This window comes from Tupaia chinensis, unplaced genomic scaffold (genome assembly GCF_000334495.1).
Source record: "Tupaia chinensis unplaced genomic scaffold, TupChi_1.0 Scaffold000673_1, whole genome shotgun sequence".
NCBI lineage: Eukaryota > Metazoa > Chordata > Mammalia > Scandentia > Tupaiidae > Tupaia > Tupaia belangeri.
The window spans coordinates 222,696-238,652 of record NW_006160196.1 but is presented as its reverse complement, the minus strand read 5'-3'; the positions used below and the strand labels follow the sequence as shown (position 1 = coordinate 238,652).

At 44.6% G+C, this 15,957-nt stretch overlaps 1 protein-coding gene across 1 annotated transcript in view; it reads left to right on the top strand.

Moving 5' to 3' along the window:
- The window catches only part of ZNF473 (zinc finger protein 473), a 23,249-nt gene extending 10,596 nt beyond the window's left edge, over positions 1 to 12,653 (top strand). Inside the window, exons 3-5 of the mRNA XM_006160122.3 lie at positions 3,788 to 3,912; positions 5,649 to 5,740; positions 8,449 to 12,653. Coding sequence (XP_006160184.1) covers positions 3,788 to 3,912; positions 5,649 to 5,740; positions 8,449 to 10,865 — 2,634 coding nt within the window. The 3' untranslated portion in view covers positions 10,866 to 12,653. The remainder of the gene's footprint in view (positions 1 to 3,787; positions 3,913 to 5,648; positions 5,741 to 8,448) is intronic.
- The last annotated feature ends 3,304 nt before the right edge of the window (positions 12,654 to 15,957 follow it).

Below are 15,957 nucleotides of genomic sequence, written 5' to 3'. Positions count from 1 at the left end.
CTCCAAAGCCAGTACGCTAACTGCTGGTCCCTATTTTATTTATTTTTATTATTTTTTAATTTGACCAGAGTGAAAGAGAGGGAAAGTGAGAAAACAAGCTGCCAAATCCGGGACTCAGACTTGACCATGTGGGAATCTAGCAGCTTAAACATCACACCACGTGCCAGCCCTATTTTTTAATAGTTTTTTTGCTCTGGGGTGTGTGTGTTCACCCAAGAGACAGAGACAGAGAGACAGAAAGTGAGAAATCAACCCATAGGTGAGATGACCATGCCACAATCCTCTCTCCATTTTTCTCAGGATTTTGGGCATGCACGCACATGCGCCCAGCATGAGTTTTTTTCAAGCTTCTGGGTCTGGGATTCAAATCCCGGTGGACTACATGGGAGTCAAGCAATGTAACTATTACACCATCTGCTGCTCCCTTAAAATTTATTTTTATTGGACCAGCAAATGGCGCAGAGGTTAAAGTGGCTGGATCCCACATGGCTGGTGAGAAATAGACCAGGCGTGAGGGACCAGCAGTTAGCATAATGGCTATGTCGCTGGACTCCCACATAGTCGACCGCGGTTCGTGTCCCGGACCCGGTGGCTTAAAACTCACGCTGGGCGCGTGTGCGTGCGTGCCCAAGATCCCGAGAGGAGAACGGAGGAGAAGGGATTGTGGTGTGGCCATCCCCCCCGGGGGGTGATTTCTCGCTTTCTGTCTCTCTGTCTGGCGAGTGCACGTGCCCTATAGCGAAAAACCTCTCCACAAAAAAAGAAATAGACAAGGCATATGTGGATATATGCCCAAAATCCTGAATGGAGAATGGAGGAGAAGGGACTGCAGTGTGGGGTGATTTCTCACACTCTGTTTCTGATAAGCTCATCACCCTATAGTAGAAACTGAAAAAAAAAATTTTTTTTTTTTTAATTTGTCAGAGAGCATGTATGCTTGCAGTAGAGAGACAGAGAGAGGAGAAGGGAGAAAGCAAAATCATGCCCCATTGAGGTGTGGTCATGACACAATCCATTGGGATTTGGGGCACACATGTATATGTGCCCGCCATGTTTCTCAGACTGCCATGGCTGTGACTCAAACTATGGTTGGCCATGTGCGATCTGGTTTCCATTAGCCACTGGGTTATGGGGCTAGCCAAATGTGATTTTTTTTTTTTTCCTAAAATGTGATCTTTTAAAAGTAAAGCTCTCGGGGCCATCAGGTCGTGTAGTAGTTAAGGGCGCTGAGACTCCCAGTCTCAGACCTGGTGGCTTGCTTTCTCACTTTCTCTCTGATCAAAATTAAAATAAATAAACAAAGTTAAATAAAAATTTAAAAGAAAAACTTTGTTTAAAAAAAAGTAAAGCTCTCATGCTGTCAATTTTTTCCATACCCTTTTAGAAGTCCCTGTTTCTTACGGGATAAAACCCAGTTTTCTCACCCCTATCCAGCATGATCTAGATTCTCCTCCATCTTCTGCCATTTTCTCATAAACCAGCACTCCCTTTTTTGGGCTGATGGTAGAATTACACTGTACCTGCCAGCTTCATAGCTCTTCTTAGTGCCTTCAGTTTGAATACTTTGCCCCCTCCTCTGCGGTAATGTTTTGCACAGCCTTCAAGACCCAATTTCAGTCCCCTTCCTTTCTCTAGGCAGGATCAGCTTGTCCATACCGTGGCCTCCCATAGCGCTCCTTGCTATCACATCTGTAGTGTGTGATTGTCCCTGTGCACATCTGTCAGCCTCTTCAAACTAGATGCTCCTTGGGGACAGGAGCAATCATGATTTATCTCTGGGTCCCCAGAGCCCAGCATAGCCTTGGCCCCATGAAGCCTTGCTGAAGGAAGGAATGCATGAAAGGCTTTCTCTGCTTTCTTATATTTTAATGATCCAACTTGAATGTCTCCCCTCCCTCTCCTGGCCCACACAGGGCTTGATAGTTCCCTCTGTCATAGCCTTTCTCATGCTCACTATTGGCATCTCTGATGTCACCATTAAACCATGACCAGATCTGATACATATGTGTCCCCAGCACTCACAGTGGGTAGGCATACAGGAGAAATTATTGTTGATGTATCCTCTGACTTTATCATACTCTTTTTTAAAAACCAGTAGTTTGAGTTGCTGCCAAGCACTGCATAGGCATCAGCTCGCTTCATCTATGCAGCAGCCTTATTTTAGAGATGAGGAAACTGGGCCTCAGAGAGTGAGAATAACAAGGTCCCACAGCTAATAAATAGCAGGACCAGAACTTGAACTGGGTCAGTGTGACTTCAAAGTTGAGCCCCTAGTTGGCTGGCTTCCTTGTGCTCCTCTGCCACTCTCCGACTGTGTGACTTGGGGCACATGACTTTGATTTTCAGGACTTGACTTTTGGCTCCTATAAATGGGGGCTAATCCTGTTTCAAAGAGAAGTCAGGCAGTTCATTGGCATACTGCACCTAAAGCATTGAGTTCATTCTGGCAATGGGTCACTCTTCATCAGCAAAGGGCCTTTGCAGTTGGTACTTTGAGGGTTGAGATGGGCAGTGTGAGCTGGGGGCAGAAATACCCTTTGATTAAGCCCATTCTATGTGTTGAGTACTTTGGGGCACTTTCTAGCAGTATTTATTAATAGTTGCTCTTGGGGCTATCAGGTAGAGTGATGGTTGGGGTACTGGACTCCCACATGGCTGACCATGGTTCGAGTCCTAAACCTAGCAGCTTGATTTCTTGCTTTCTCTTTCTCTCTCTATCTGGTCAAATTAAAAGAAAAATAATAATAACAAGTAAAATTGGATAAATCTTATTTTTTAAAGAATTGTACATTTAATTTTATTTATTCATTTGAATTTGACCAGAGAGAGAGTGGAAAAGTGAGAAAGCAAGCCACCAGGTTTAGAACTCGAACCACGGTTGGCCATTTGGAAGTGTCCAGCACCTTAACCTCTACACCACCCACTGGCCTCAGGATAAATAATTCTTTGAAAAAATTGCTTCTGAGACCACCAGATGGCATAATGGTTTCATCACTGGACTCCCACGTAATCAATCACAGTTTTGAGTCCCAGACGTAGCAACTTAAAACTCGTGCTGGGTGCATGTTTGTGCATGCCCAAGATGCCAAGAGGAGAAGGGATTGCAGCATGGCCGTCCCCTCTTGCGGGGGAGAGGAGGGATGATTTCTTGCTTTCTGTCTCTCTGTGTGTCTCTGGTGAGTACACGCACCCTATAGCAAAAATCTCTCTCTCAAAAAAAAAAAAAAAGTTCCTCCTCACAACAGCAGCCGTGATGAGATGAGGCAGGAATTGGACTCACAAGGTGCATGACTTGCCAACAGTCACCCATAGGGTGACACCCAATAAATCTGTTTACAGAATGTGTTGTCCGGGTATTCCACAATATTCAGGAATTACTCTTAAATCTGAAGTATTCTCTGGTGAAATCAGATGATTCTCGGTGCTGGGTCTGTGGGAGTTAATCACATGCATTTCTCTACTTGTGTCTGTTTTCGAAATTTTCTGTAATAAAACTTAAAGACTTGAATGAATATTAAGGAAGAAAAAGCAAAAGTTAGAACTCAATAGATTTTAGGACCAGGCAGTTCTGGGTTTATTTAAGTCCTACCTATGTGATCTTGAATTGATATCTCCTGTCCAAGGCTCTATCTCTGTCTACAAATTTTAGAGACTTATCTCTCACATCTCAAGGTTCAGTAAGCTGAGAAGAGGCTTAGTTTTGACAAGCCCTGGCACTTTGAGGACTGTGGGGGTCCTTGAGTGAGCTCCTAGACTCCCTGAGTAACGCATAGTATGTGCATTTCAGGAATTTGTGACCCTCAAGGACGTGGCCATGGACTTCACCATGGAGGAGTGGGAGCAGCTGGGGTTGGAACAGGGAGACCTGTTCTGGGACACAGCACTGGACAACTACCAGGACCTCTTCCTTTTTTTTCTCCCCTGCCCTGCTTGGTGATCATTATACCTTTCATGTGCAGAATGAGATCCTGGCTCCTGAGCACCTCAGAATCAGTGTAGACCAAGCCTAGCAGTTCTTAGCTGGCTAACTGCACCTCAGGGGACATTGGCAATATCTGAAGTCCTTCTTGGTGATCACCACTTGGGACTGCAGGTGCTTCAAGCATCTAGTGAGGGGAACCCAGGGAGCCAGCCGCCAGCTTTTTTTTTTTTTCTTCTTTTTTTAAGATTTTTGCTATAGGGTATGCGCACTCGCCAGAGAGACAGAGACAAATCCTCTCAGGATTTTGGGCATGTGCACAAACACGCACCCAGCGTGAGTTTCAAGCCATAAAGTCCAGGACTTAAACTATTGTCAACTACGTGCAAGTCCAGCAATGTAACCATTACTCCATCTACTAGTCCCCACTAGCTTTTATTTATTTATTTTTCAAGTTACTTTTATACCTTCCCTTCCTTCCATGAGGAAGAGAGAGAAAGGAAGGAAAGGAAAGAGACAGCATCCCCAACAGGATCCCAGTGCTATGATCTACCCTTAGTCTTAGATAGCCCTGGATCATGAGCACATGCATACCCTGTGTACTTAGGGAGGTATCCAGATGCAAACCCAGAACATCCCCTGTGGATCAACCTTGTAGAGCATGGTATTTTACCCCTGTGCAACATACTTATAATGCACAGGACAGCCCCCATGACCAAAACCCCCCATGTTGTTCACTAAGAAAGCTCATCAGAGACTCAGAGCTGGGGTTGTTTTGGGTACTGATGTCGTGGCCCCCTCTGTCTGGCACATCCAGACATTCCAGTCTCCCAGAGGAAAGCACATGTTCAGCATAAACCACATCACCTCTTAACAGTTCTGGGGATGCTGGGAACCTTCCCCAAATCCAGCCCTGCTAACATTCCCTTCTCAACTGAGTGATCAGACTGCCATGTTCATATTCTACATAGCAAGCAAGGCCTTTTTACCTTCAATGCCAGCAATGGCTTTTCTTGTACTGTAGCATGTCTCTTCCAGATTATGATTCTATGTTCACTTACTCCAGGAAGTTTGTGAGGGCAGGACCCAGGGCTTGGGCTTTGGGACCCTGAAATCGTCCCTTATAGGACCTGCCTACATAGGCTTTGGGTTAGGTGTGGCCTGTGCATGAATGAGTGAATCTTTAATAGCTGGGTAATAAGTATAATATGTGCCTCTCTACTTGGTAGTTTCTGCTTGTCCTTTAAGAGCTGTCACAAGTCCTTCATGCCCCTAGCCCCAGGTGTCACAGCTCTGATCACCCTAGATTGTGACTGTCTGGTCCCTCTATTCCACTGGAGTAAGAACCCTACAGGGCACATGTTCCTGAAGTCACCCAGCACAGAATCTGGCCCACAGGAGCTGTGTGCTAGATAAAGCTTCAAAAAAATCAGAAGAGCTGGAATAATAATAATAATAATAATAATAATCGGGAAAAACAATGAAAAGATATTGAATGATGAAGTAGGGATTTTAATGTCTCTGTATTTACTGATATGCATGGCATTCCTTTTTGAAAAAGCAATGTAATAAACTGTAAAGTTATATGTGATTCAATGTAATATAAACAAGATTATCATGATAATAAAAAAAAAAATCAGAAGAGCTAGAGTTTCTCCTGGGTATCAGCACCCCCCCCACCAACCCCGACTCCATTTCCTGGTTGATGACAATGTTATTCTGTCTCTGCAGACTCCCCAAGGCCCAACTCAACCTGGCTCCTAGATGGCAGAGAAGAACTAGAGGACCTGGTGAGAGGAAGCCCAGAAGAAACAGGCCCTGGTAAATGGATGGGGAGGGGCCCTTTGTGTACCATGTGTCCTTAGAACCTCTATCCAGAGACTGCAGCCAGCTCCCAGCAGATCTTCCCAGATATCTTGACTCCTGGATATGGTCTTCATTCCTGGGTGATTTGGGAGGACCCTTACTCTGATATGTTTTCCATGTAAACATCTACTTCAGCCTTCAACACAGGACTGCCTTTATGCCTCACTGTCTTCAGCGAAGGGGAACCCTTCACTCCTTGAGTTGGTCATTTCACCTTCCTGCCTTGTACCCCCTGAGTGTGTAGACCCCTTGGTCTGACTCTTCTGCCTATTTGTACAGGTCTGTTTCTCTTTCCTGGCCCCAGCGCACAGCTGATGGCTACTTCTGACAGTAACTCAAGCCCAGGCCTGACTGGTACCAAGAGCTTCAGCTCTGCCATCTCCCAGGCCAGGGTTCCTCCAGATGGATCAGGTTAGGTGGTGGGGATTCCTAAGGTATGACCCTTACTGGAGACATCCCTGGTGGGAAAAAGTATAGGCAGGTGCTTTTGTGTAGGCACGGGTGGCTTCTCTCCTTACTTTATTAGCATGAGAAGGAGAGCCCTGGCCCAGAGCCCACAGGAGTCTCAGACTCTACCCAGTTAGTTTACGGCTCTATTATTGGCTTACCACCCATGAGCTCATGCACATAGCCCCTGCAGCATCCTGTTAATCATACCAGTGTTTTGTGTAGGTGACAGCCCAGGCACGGACTACTGTAACCTCTGCTTTCTTTTTCTGCCACCTCAACCTGTAGACTATTTTCAGACATAGGCAGGTGTGCCTTACTACCTACCAGATGAGTGTTTGTGTGTGTGTGTGTAGTGTTGCATTATCATGTATATTTCTTTTCTCCCTTTAACTGCACTTCTTTAGGAAGTAGACCTTAGCTGGTTAATCTGTGAATTCCCAGCTCCCAACACCATGCTCGGCTCTTGGTTACATGGCTCTTGTTACATCCCAAGCAGGGAAATAGTGTAAGCCAAAGTTTGGTGAGAGAAATGAGCCAGGTGGCTGGGGGAATCAGAGCAGCAGCAAAGGTGACAATTTAGGGCAAGGCATGGATTTGGAAAGCTTTCTTTTGCAAGTTTCAGTTGAGTCCAAGAAACATCGAACAGTGTCAGAGATTCAGTGGGTGGTGAGCCAAGAAATTGCAGGAAGAGAAGCTTAAAAGTGTGATTAAAAGTGCAAGATGGAGAGGAGGACTAGATTCCTGGAGCAGAGCAATGAAATGTGTGTTTTAAGAAGGGCCCCAGAGAGCATATAGCTTAGTAGCTGAAAGCATGGGGTCAGATAACCTCAAATTGTTGCTTCACTACTTAACCGTAAGTGAGAAGTTTGCCTGCTGTGTAGAGTGCTGCAGGGAGCAACTGAATGCACCTGTGGTGTTCTTGCCAGAACACCATGTATGAGGATTATTCCATCCTATGAGCATTTTCTGTGGCCACAGAAAATCTCTGGCAGGTCCAGGCACTGAAGACACAGATGAGCAAAGGAAAGTCTCCTTTAAGGGCTTGCCATCTGATCAGAAGTCAGTCCCTTTTATAAAAAGAGTCTTGGTTACTACAGAGAGTGGTATGCACTTGACTGTTGTTCTGAGACTACAGGCAGGACACTTAAAGCAGAATAGGGTATGGGTTGGTCAGGAAAGGTGTGATACTCAATCTAGGTATTTAGGACATAGGAATGAATCTAGCATAATGGACCAGGAAATGCACAGAGGAGAATATCTGGTAAGTTCAAGGAACTGCAAGAGTTCTATGAGTCTGGATAAAGAACTGAGTGAAGGGAACCAGCAGTTAGCGTAATGGCTGTGTTGCTGGACTCCCACGTAGTCAACTGCGGTTTGCGTCCCGGACCCGGTGGCTTAAAACTCACGCCGGGCGCATGTGCGTACGTGCCCAAGATCCTGAGAGGAGAATGGAGGAGAAGGGATTGCGGCGTGACCATCCCCCCTGGGGGGTGATTTCTCGCTTTCTGTCTCTATGTCTCTGTCTGTCTGGCGAGCGCATGGGCCCTATAGCAAAAATCTCTCAAAAAAAAAAAAAAAAAAAAAAAAGAACTGAGTGAATATCCTTGCATTTCTCTTTTCCAGGCAAGAAACCATAGAAGAATATAGTCAAGGAAGTGGTGTAGTCAGTTCTGTTTGTTACAGAACTCCTCAGGGATGGTGTAGAGAGAGGGATTGAAGGCCATCAAGGAGCCTTGGGCCAGGTAGGAGCTGCTAATAGTGAGAGGAAGGGAGTTCAAACATTTTGAAGATCTGACAGAAAGCAATACCTGAGTGAATGACTCCTAGGGCTCTAATGTGGAAGACTGGATGGATGACAGTGGGGTTCTCTAGGATAGAGAGACAAGATTTTGGTGACAGCACAGGAATAGAGGGAGGAGAGGACGGAGGTAATTCTGGGAGACTTTTTAGAAAGCTTGGTCAGTCATAGAGGTATGAGGATAATGATAGAGGCTCTTGCTTATTAAACCCCTGAGGTACCCTAGATCCCCCTTTGACCCTCCTGGGAATAGGTTTTTTTGTTTTCTGTGATGCCAGTTCCAGACAGATCTCTATTTTGGGGCCCTTCTCCTTTGTCATCTTGACAAAACTCCCTCTTGTTCATGTTTTACTCCATAGCTTCTGTCTCTTCCCCTGGAGGAATGGGGAACATTTTCACTTTCCCTTTCTTTCAGACATGGCTGAGACTAGGAACTCTCCTCTGATGGAAAATTTCTTGGAAGAAGAACCTCCCCAGGAGATACTAGAGACATTTTCCAAGGATGGTTTCTGGGACTCTCATTTTGAAGCCTGTGTAGATGAGAGCTGGTTAGATAGTTTGCTAGGAGATCCAGAAAGTCTTCCAAGAGCTGACATTGTCACCAACAAGGAAAGTCCCACAGAATGCATGAGTCGTGAATCTGAGAGAGACCTCAGCCCTGGGTCCCTCCTTTCCACAGGAGAGGACTGTGTGATGCATGACCTTCCGAAAAAGAGCCTCACACCAGCCAAGTCTAAGGAAAATCAGAGTGATTTTGGCTACTACTCAGACCAGAGCCAGCAAGATTCCATCCAGGGTGAGGAGAAACTGTATAAATGTAGTGAATGTGGGAAAAGCTTCAGCCGGAGCTACCATCTTATCCAGCACTGGATTATTCATACTAGGGAAAAACCCACTGTGCATCAAGACTGTGAGAGAAGTTTCAACCTTTTTGTGCATCCTCTGACTCACAGAGGCTGCCAATCATATGTATGTAATGAATGTGGAAAAACGTTTAGTCAAAATGCACACCTTCTATGGCATCAGAAAATTCACACTGAAGAAAAATTACTATGTAAAAGTCTAGATGGTGATCATCCTTCCAGTCAGGGCACACAGCCTGTTAAGTGTCAGAAAATTCGCATAGGTGGTAAATTCTTCAAATGTAATGAATGCGGCAAGGCTTTCAGCCGGCCCTTTCATCTTACTCGGCACCAGAAGACCCACACTAAGAAACTCTATGAATGTGCCAAGTGTCAAGTGACCTTCAATTTACATAAACACCTCGTCCAACATCAGAAGACTCATACCACAAAAACTACCTCTGAGTGCCAAGAGTGTGGGAAGGCCTTCACACGGAACTCTGCTCTCCTTGAACACCAGGCTGTACACACTGGAGAGAAGCCTTTTAAGTGTAATGAATGTGGGAAACCCTTCAGCCATACTTCTACCTTAAAGATCCACCAAAGGGTTCACAGTGGAGAGAAGCCATACAAATGCAGTGACTGTGGGAAAGCCTTCTGCCGGAATACTCACTTAAGTGAGCACCAGCGGATTCATACAGGTTACAGACCCCACAAATGTCAGGAATGTGTCAAGAGCTTCAACCGACCCTCACACTTGCTTCGCCATCTGTCCACTCATGCCACAGAGAAGGCCTATAGCTGTACTGAATGCAAGGAAACCTTCAGCAATAATGAAGATTTTTTGCAACACCAGAAAACTCACACAGTTGAAACCCCTTATGTATGTCAGAAGTGTGGAGAGCGCTTCATTTGCAGCTCAACCCTAAATTGCCACCAGAGTGTTCACACCAGAGAACAGGGACTTGATGCAAGTAGGAAGGTCTTAGATCAGAACCCAGAACAGAGAGAGCCACTGAGGCTTGATGAAAAGTGTTTTAAGTGTAGTAAATGTGGGAAGACATTTAGCCACAGCAAGTACCTAACTCAGCATGAGAGAATTCACACCAGAGTAAAGTCCTTTGAGTCTGACCAGTTTGAGAAAACCCTTGGCCAAAGCATGGAGCTCATTCATCAGAGAATCCACTCTGGGGTAAAACCACATGAATGTGGTGAGACTGAGAAAGCCTTCATCCACAGCACCTCCCTTACCAATCATCCATATTTGCACTCTAGTGAACACCCATTTAAATGTAATGAATGTGGAAAGACCTTCAGCCAAAGTGCTTACCTCTCAAAACATCAGTTAATTCACACTGCAGAGAAACCCATTAAATGTGACAAGTATGACAAAGTCTTCATGCAGCATCAGAGAACTCATGATGGAAAGAGGCTCTTTGAGTGTAATGTCTGTGGGAAAACATTCCGGCAGAGCTCTTGCCTTTCTAAACACCAGAGAGTTCACACTGGAGAGAAGCCCTATGAATGCCACGAATGTGGGAAAGCCTTCAGCCAGGGTGCTCAACTCATTCGACACCAGCGAGTTCATACTGGAGAAAAGCCTTATGTTTGTCAAGAATGTGGGAAAGCCTTCAGCCAGAACTCATGCCTTTCTATTCACCGGAGAGTTCACACTGGGGAGAAACCCTACGTGTGTGGCCAATGTGGAAAAGCTTTTGTCCAAAAAGCAAATCTAACACAGCATGAGCGAATTCACACTGGAGAGAAGCCTTACCTCTGTAATGTGTGTGGTAAAGCATTTGGCCTCAATGCTCATCTCAGTCAGCACCAGAGAATTCACACCCAGGAGAAACCTTACCAGTGTCAACACTGTCAGAAATCCTTCAGGTGTTTCTCAAGTCTCAACAGACATCAACAAGTTCATACTCAAAAATTAAAAGCAGAAGTACTACCTGCGGCCACTGGGAAGCAGCAGAGCCCAGACAACTGAAACTTGTCTGAAATGGGCAGGTGAAACTATTACATTGCAAACCCACCCCCACATCCTACCTGCCACCACATATATACATCTCTTTTTTAATAAAGATTTACTAGGTTTACATACAAGTTTCATTAAAACAATGAAAGTGCAAACATTGAGAAGCTCTATTAACATCAGGATTCAGAGGCAGACTCTGAAACCAGTCTGCCTGGGTTCATTCTCACCCCTGCCACATACTTCCTAAGTGACCTTGGGAAAGTCATGAACGCTCAGGGCCTCAGTGTCCTCATCTGTAAAATGGGCATGATAATAGTTACCTACCTCAGAGGGCTGTTATAAGGATTCACAAAACGAATGTAAAGCACCTAAAACTAATGCTCAGCGCATGAGTACTCAGTGTGAGACACATCAGATATAACACAAATCTACTCTTTTATATTAAAAGAAGAAAAGCATTAATGTTACTAATGTTCAGTTAATGTTCTTATTAATATGATACACAGATTTTAATTTAAGTTTTCCTTTTTAAAAACTTCTCTTCAGCACCCTACTCTTTTTAAATGTCTCACTTTTTTTTTTCCCCCACCATCTCTCTGGTCTGTCTTACTTTTTACTTAACTAGCCCACAAAAAGCCAAGAAGAGTATGTACCTTCAAATGATCAAAACTTCTAAACTCCCTAATTTCTCAGGATAGATTTACTCTCCCACCCACATATGCCTCTTTCTATAATCTTCCATTTAAAGCTGTTAGCTGTACAATATGAGACCCAGTTTGTCATGAAAATACTGAAAACAGCTGGATTCAGGAATGCTGCATTGAATGTTACCACACAAAACCCATATGGAAGACATACTTAGGGGTAAAAATTGTGTACAGGGGTGATTGCTGGAGTGTTTATCACTCACCATTTATGCAGACCATTCACTAGGTAACTTGCTAGGCTCAGACCAGGAATATCAATACAATAATCCCATCCTTGTCCTGAAGCTTCTGGAATCAGGGAAATAAATGACCCTGTTTTTATAGAGAAGTGCTATTGACAAGTATCTGAAAAATCCACATTCCCTCAGCACAGGAAGTTCAGGAATCACCATAGATTATTGGAGAGCCTATGAGGAAATGGTCCTTCCCACTGGAGCCCTCTGATCATCTTGGTCAAGCCTCTTCATCATCTGAGTCTCACAAAACCACAAGAGCAGCTCCGCCTTGATGGTGGTGCCTTATCAGCTCTGGGCTTAGGTGCCCTTTGCTAAGTGACCCAGGTGCACATTTACTAAAGCACAGCAATCTTAAAAAGAAGTCAGACACTGCATTTATGTCTTTTCTATTTGGAGTGCTGAAAATAGCTTGGGAGTAAAGTTTGTTCTACTCTCAGATTTTTTCAGCTTCACACCTTGAATTCTGTTGTTGGTTTTGTAGTTGAAACTGGTAATTTATTAGCTGACCATAGGGCCCATGCTACAGTGAGGAGGTTAACTGTTTGCCAAACGGTCCAAACACTTTAACTCCCTCCACTTAGTCTGTGCCCTCTGGAACTCTTGTCTAGTCTGGGAGATGAGTATGTTACATAGCAAAGGTGTGTACAACATGTTGCAGGGCAGGAACACAAATTGCTAAGTGTGTTCAGTGAATCTTAACATCAGAGATTGAGGACCTGGTGGGAAATTAGCCATGGGGGAGGGGGACCATTCAAACAATCTCTGTAATTAATTACTTGTGTCACCATGGGCCAGTGTAGAATTGTCCTCTGTGTATGTTGATTCATTCTGATTAAAGTTTTAAGTTTTAAAAGTAATGTTCTGAGTTTTAAAATTGCTGGTTCCTTCTCTCAACTTGGCGCCGTGCACCCAGTCAGAAGCTGGGACTGCATAGTCCCTGCCTCGCTACAGCGTGCACATTCTAGCAAGAAGGGCTTATAATGGTGAAGACCAGTCTATAAGTGGGGGCCATTAAGTCTGTTTTCTCAAAGTCTGAGTAGGTCACAATTTCAGCTAGTCCTCAGACACATTGTTAATGCCTTTCAATGCTTATGCAATCCTGCATAAACAAGGAAAAAAACCAGTACTTTCTAATTATAGATAGCAGCCTCAGGCTCAATAGTGTTTTGCTTTTGGGACCAGCAGTTAGTGTAATGGCTATGTCGCTGGACTCCCATGTAGTCGACCGCGGTTCGAGTCCCAGACCCAGTGGTTTAACCTCACGCCAGCCGCATGTGCGTGCGTGCCCAAGATCCCAAGAGGAGAATGGAGGAGAAGGGATTATGGCGTGACTATCCCCCCTGCGGGGTGATTTCTCGCTTTCTGTCTGTCTCTGTCTGTCTGGTGAGTGCATGCGCCCTATAGCAAAAACCTCTCAAAAAAAATAAATAAATAAAAAGAGTGTTTTGCTTTTTTTGAGAGTTTTGCTCTAGTGTGTTGGTGCTCCACAGAGAGACAGAAAACAAGAAATCACTCCCTAGGGGGATGGCTACACTGCAATCTCTTCTCCATTTATTTATTGGAATCTTTCCCACGCATGTGCCCAGCATGAGTTTAAGCCACTGGATCTGGTGGTCTTATTTTATTAATTGTCATTATTTTATTTATTTGTTTATCTGTCTATCTATCAAAGTTGACCAGAGAGAAGGAAAGAAAGCAAGCTGCCAGGTCCAGGACTTGAACCATGGCCAGTCATGTGAGAGTCCAGCCCCTCAAGTGTCTTAAATGAGCATTCAATAATATAATTTTGCTGGGACCAGCAGTTAGCGTAATGGCTATGTCGCTGGACTCCCATGTAGTTGACCGCAGTTCAAGTGCTGAACCCAGTGGCTTAAACTCACACCAGGTGCATGTGCATGCATGCCCAAGATCCCAAGAGGAGAAAGGAGGAGAAGGGATTGTGGCATGGCCATCCTCCCTGGGGGGTGATTTCTCACTTTCTGTCTCTCTGTCTCTCTCTGTCTTTCTGGTGAGCGCACACACCCTGTAGCAAAAACAAAAACAAACAAACAAACAAAAACCTCCAAAAAATACATATAATTTTGTTTTCAGGTATTTAATTATTTCCTTCACCTCCACCCCACTTTTTGTGACAAAGATAATTTTCTGCTTGTAATAGTGGTGTTGGGTTATCAGAAAAGTCACGATGCATTTCTGCATAGAAAAACAGGAAAATATGTCATGACTTTTCTGACAACTCAACAGAATGTTGTCTTTAAATTGCCTTAAGGTTGGGACCAGCAGATAGTGTAGTAGTTATGTTGCTGGACTCCCGCATGGCTATCGTTTGAGTCCTGGACCTGGCAGCTTGAAACTCAACGCCAGGCACATGTGCTTGCATGCCCAAAATCCTGAGAGGAGAGTGGAGGACAAGGGATTGTGGCATGGCCATCCCCCCTTGGAGGTGATTTCTTGCTTTCTGTCTGTCTGTCTCTGTCTCTCTGGCAAGTAAGTGCACACCGTATAGCATAAATCTCTCTTAAAATATATAATAAATTGACTTAAGGTTATTTTTGTGTGTTTTTAAAAAATTGTTTTATTTAACTTTACTTATTTGACCAGAAAGGGACAGCGAGAGAGAAAAGAGAGAGAAAGAGCAAGCCGCCAGGTTCATTGCTCAAACCATGGTCAGCCATGTGGGAGTGTCCAGCACCTTAACCACCATGCCACCTGCTGGTCTCTTTTTTTATGTGTTGTTGTTAAGGGGATTTTTAAAATTTTTATTTTTTAAATAACTATTTTATTTTATTTATTTATTTTATTTTAATTTGACCAGATAGGAACAGAGAGAGGGAAAGTGAGAAAGTAAGCTATCAGGTTTGGGACTTGAACCACAGTCAGCCATGTGGGAGTCCCACACCCTTAACCACCACACCACCTGCAGACCCCCCAGTTTTATTTATTTAATTCCACTTACTCTTTTGAGAGGGAGAGTTTTGCTATAGAGCACAGGTTCTTGCCAGAGAGAGAGTGAGAAATCACACCCCGGGGGGATGGCCATGCCACAATTCCTTCTCCTCCATTCTCTTGGGATCTTGGGCATGCATGCACATGTACCCAGCGTGAGTTTAAGCCACTGGGTCCAGGACTTGAACCGTGGTCAACTACATAGGAGTCCAGTGACAGCCATTACGCCATCTGTTGGTCCCCCCAATTATTTTTTTAATTTGACAAGTAACAGAGAAAGGGGAAGAGAAAGCAAGCCTCCAGGTCTGGGACTTGAACCATGCCTGCCCTTGTGGGAGTCTAGTGCTTTAACCACCAGACCACCTGCTGGCCCTTTTTAAGAGATATTTTTCCTGTCGGGTACGTGTGCTTACCCAAGAAAAGAGAAATCCCCCTGGTGCACATGCCACAACCCTTCTCCATTTTTCTCTTTCGGATTTTGGGTACGCACACACACATGCCTGGCGTGAGTTTTAAGCTGCTGCGTTGTGTACTCAAACCACGGTTGGCCCTGTGTGAGTCCAGCACTTTAACCACTATGCCACCTACTGACCCATATTTTTGTTTGGGGAAACTTAGTTAAGTAAGGCGCATTAATTTTTTTGAGCACCTGTGTGGGCCCAATACACCAGAACATCCCATCAGGCTATGTGCCAAAGCTAGCATCAGAGGGACTGGCAGCAGATCAGAATACAGCTTTAACAGAAATGGCAGAGGCTTCACCACAGGACCATGTATCCCGCATAATTATTGGCCTTTTTGCTCCTGATATGCCCCAGGTTAGAGGGACAGATTTGGGATCCCCCTGAGGACTTCAGAGTGGAGCAGTATGCTAGAACACAGTTTCTCCACCTCCTCACAACATTTTTGACAACAGATATGGGAGATGGGCTTCCTCACAATAAGTGATACTCTACCAGATACTACCTAGGTGTCTCTGGATTCAATTCTGACACTATCTATCTGAAAGTAGGATCAGAGCTCATAGGTGAAGGATTCAGTTCCACAAGACTGACCCATTTCAGGGGCTGGCAGGTGGTGCGGTGGTTAAAGGTGCTGGACTCTCACATGGCTGACTATGGTTTGAGTCCCTGATCTGGCAGCTTGCTTTCTCACTTTCTCTCTGTCTGTCTCCCTCTGGTCAAATTTAAATAAATAAATAAATAAATAAATAAA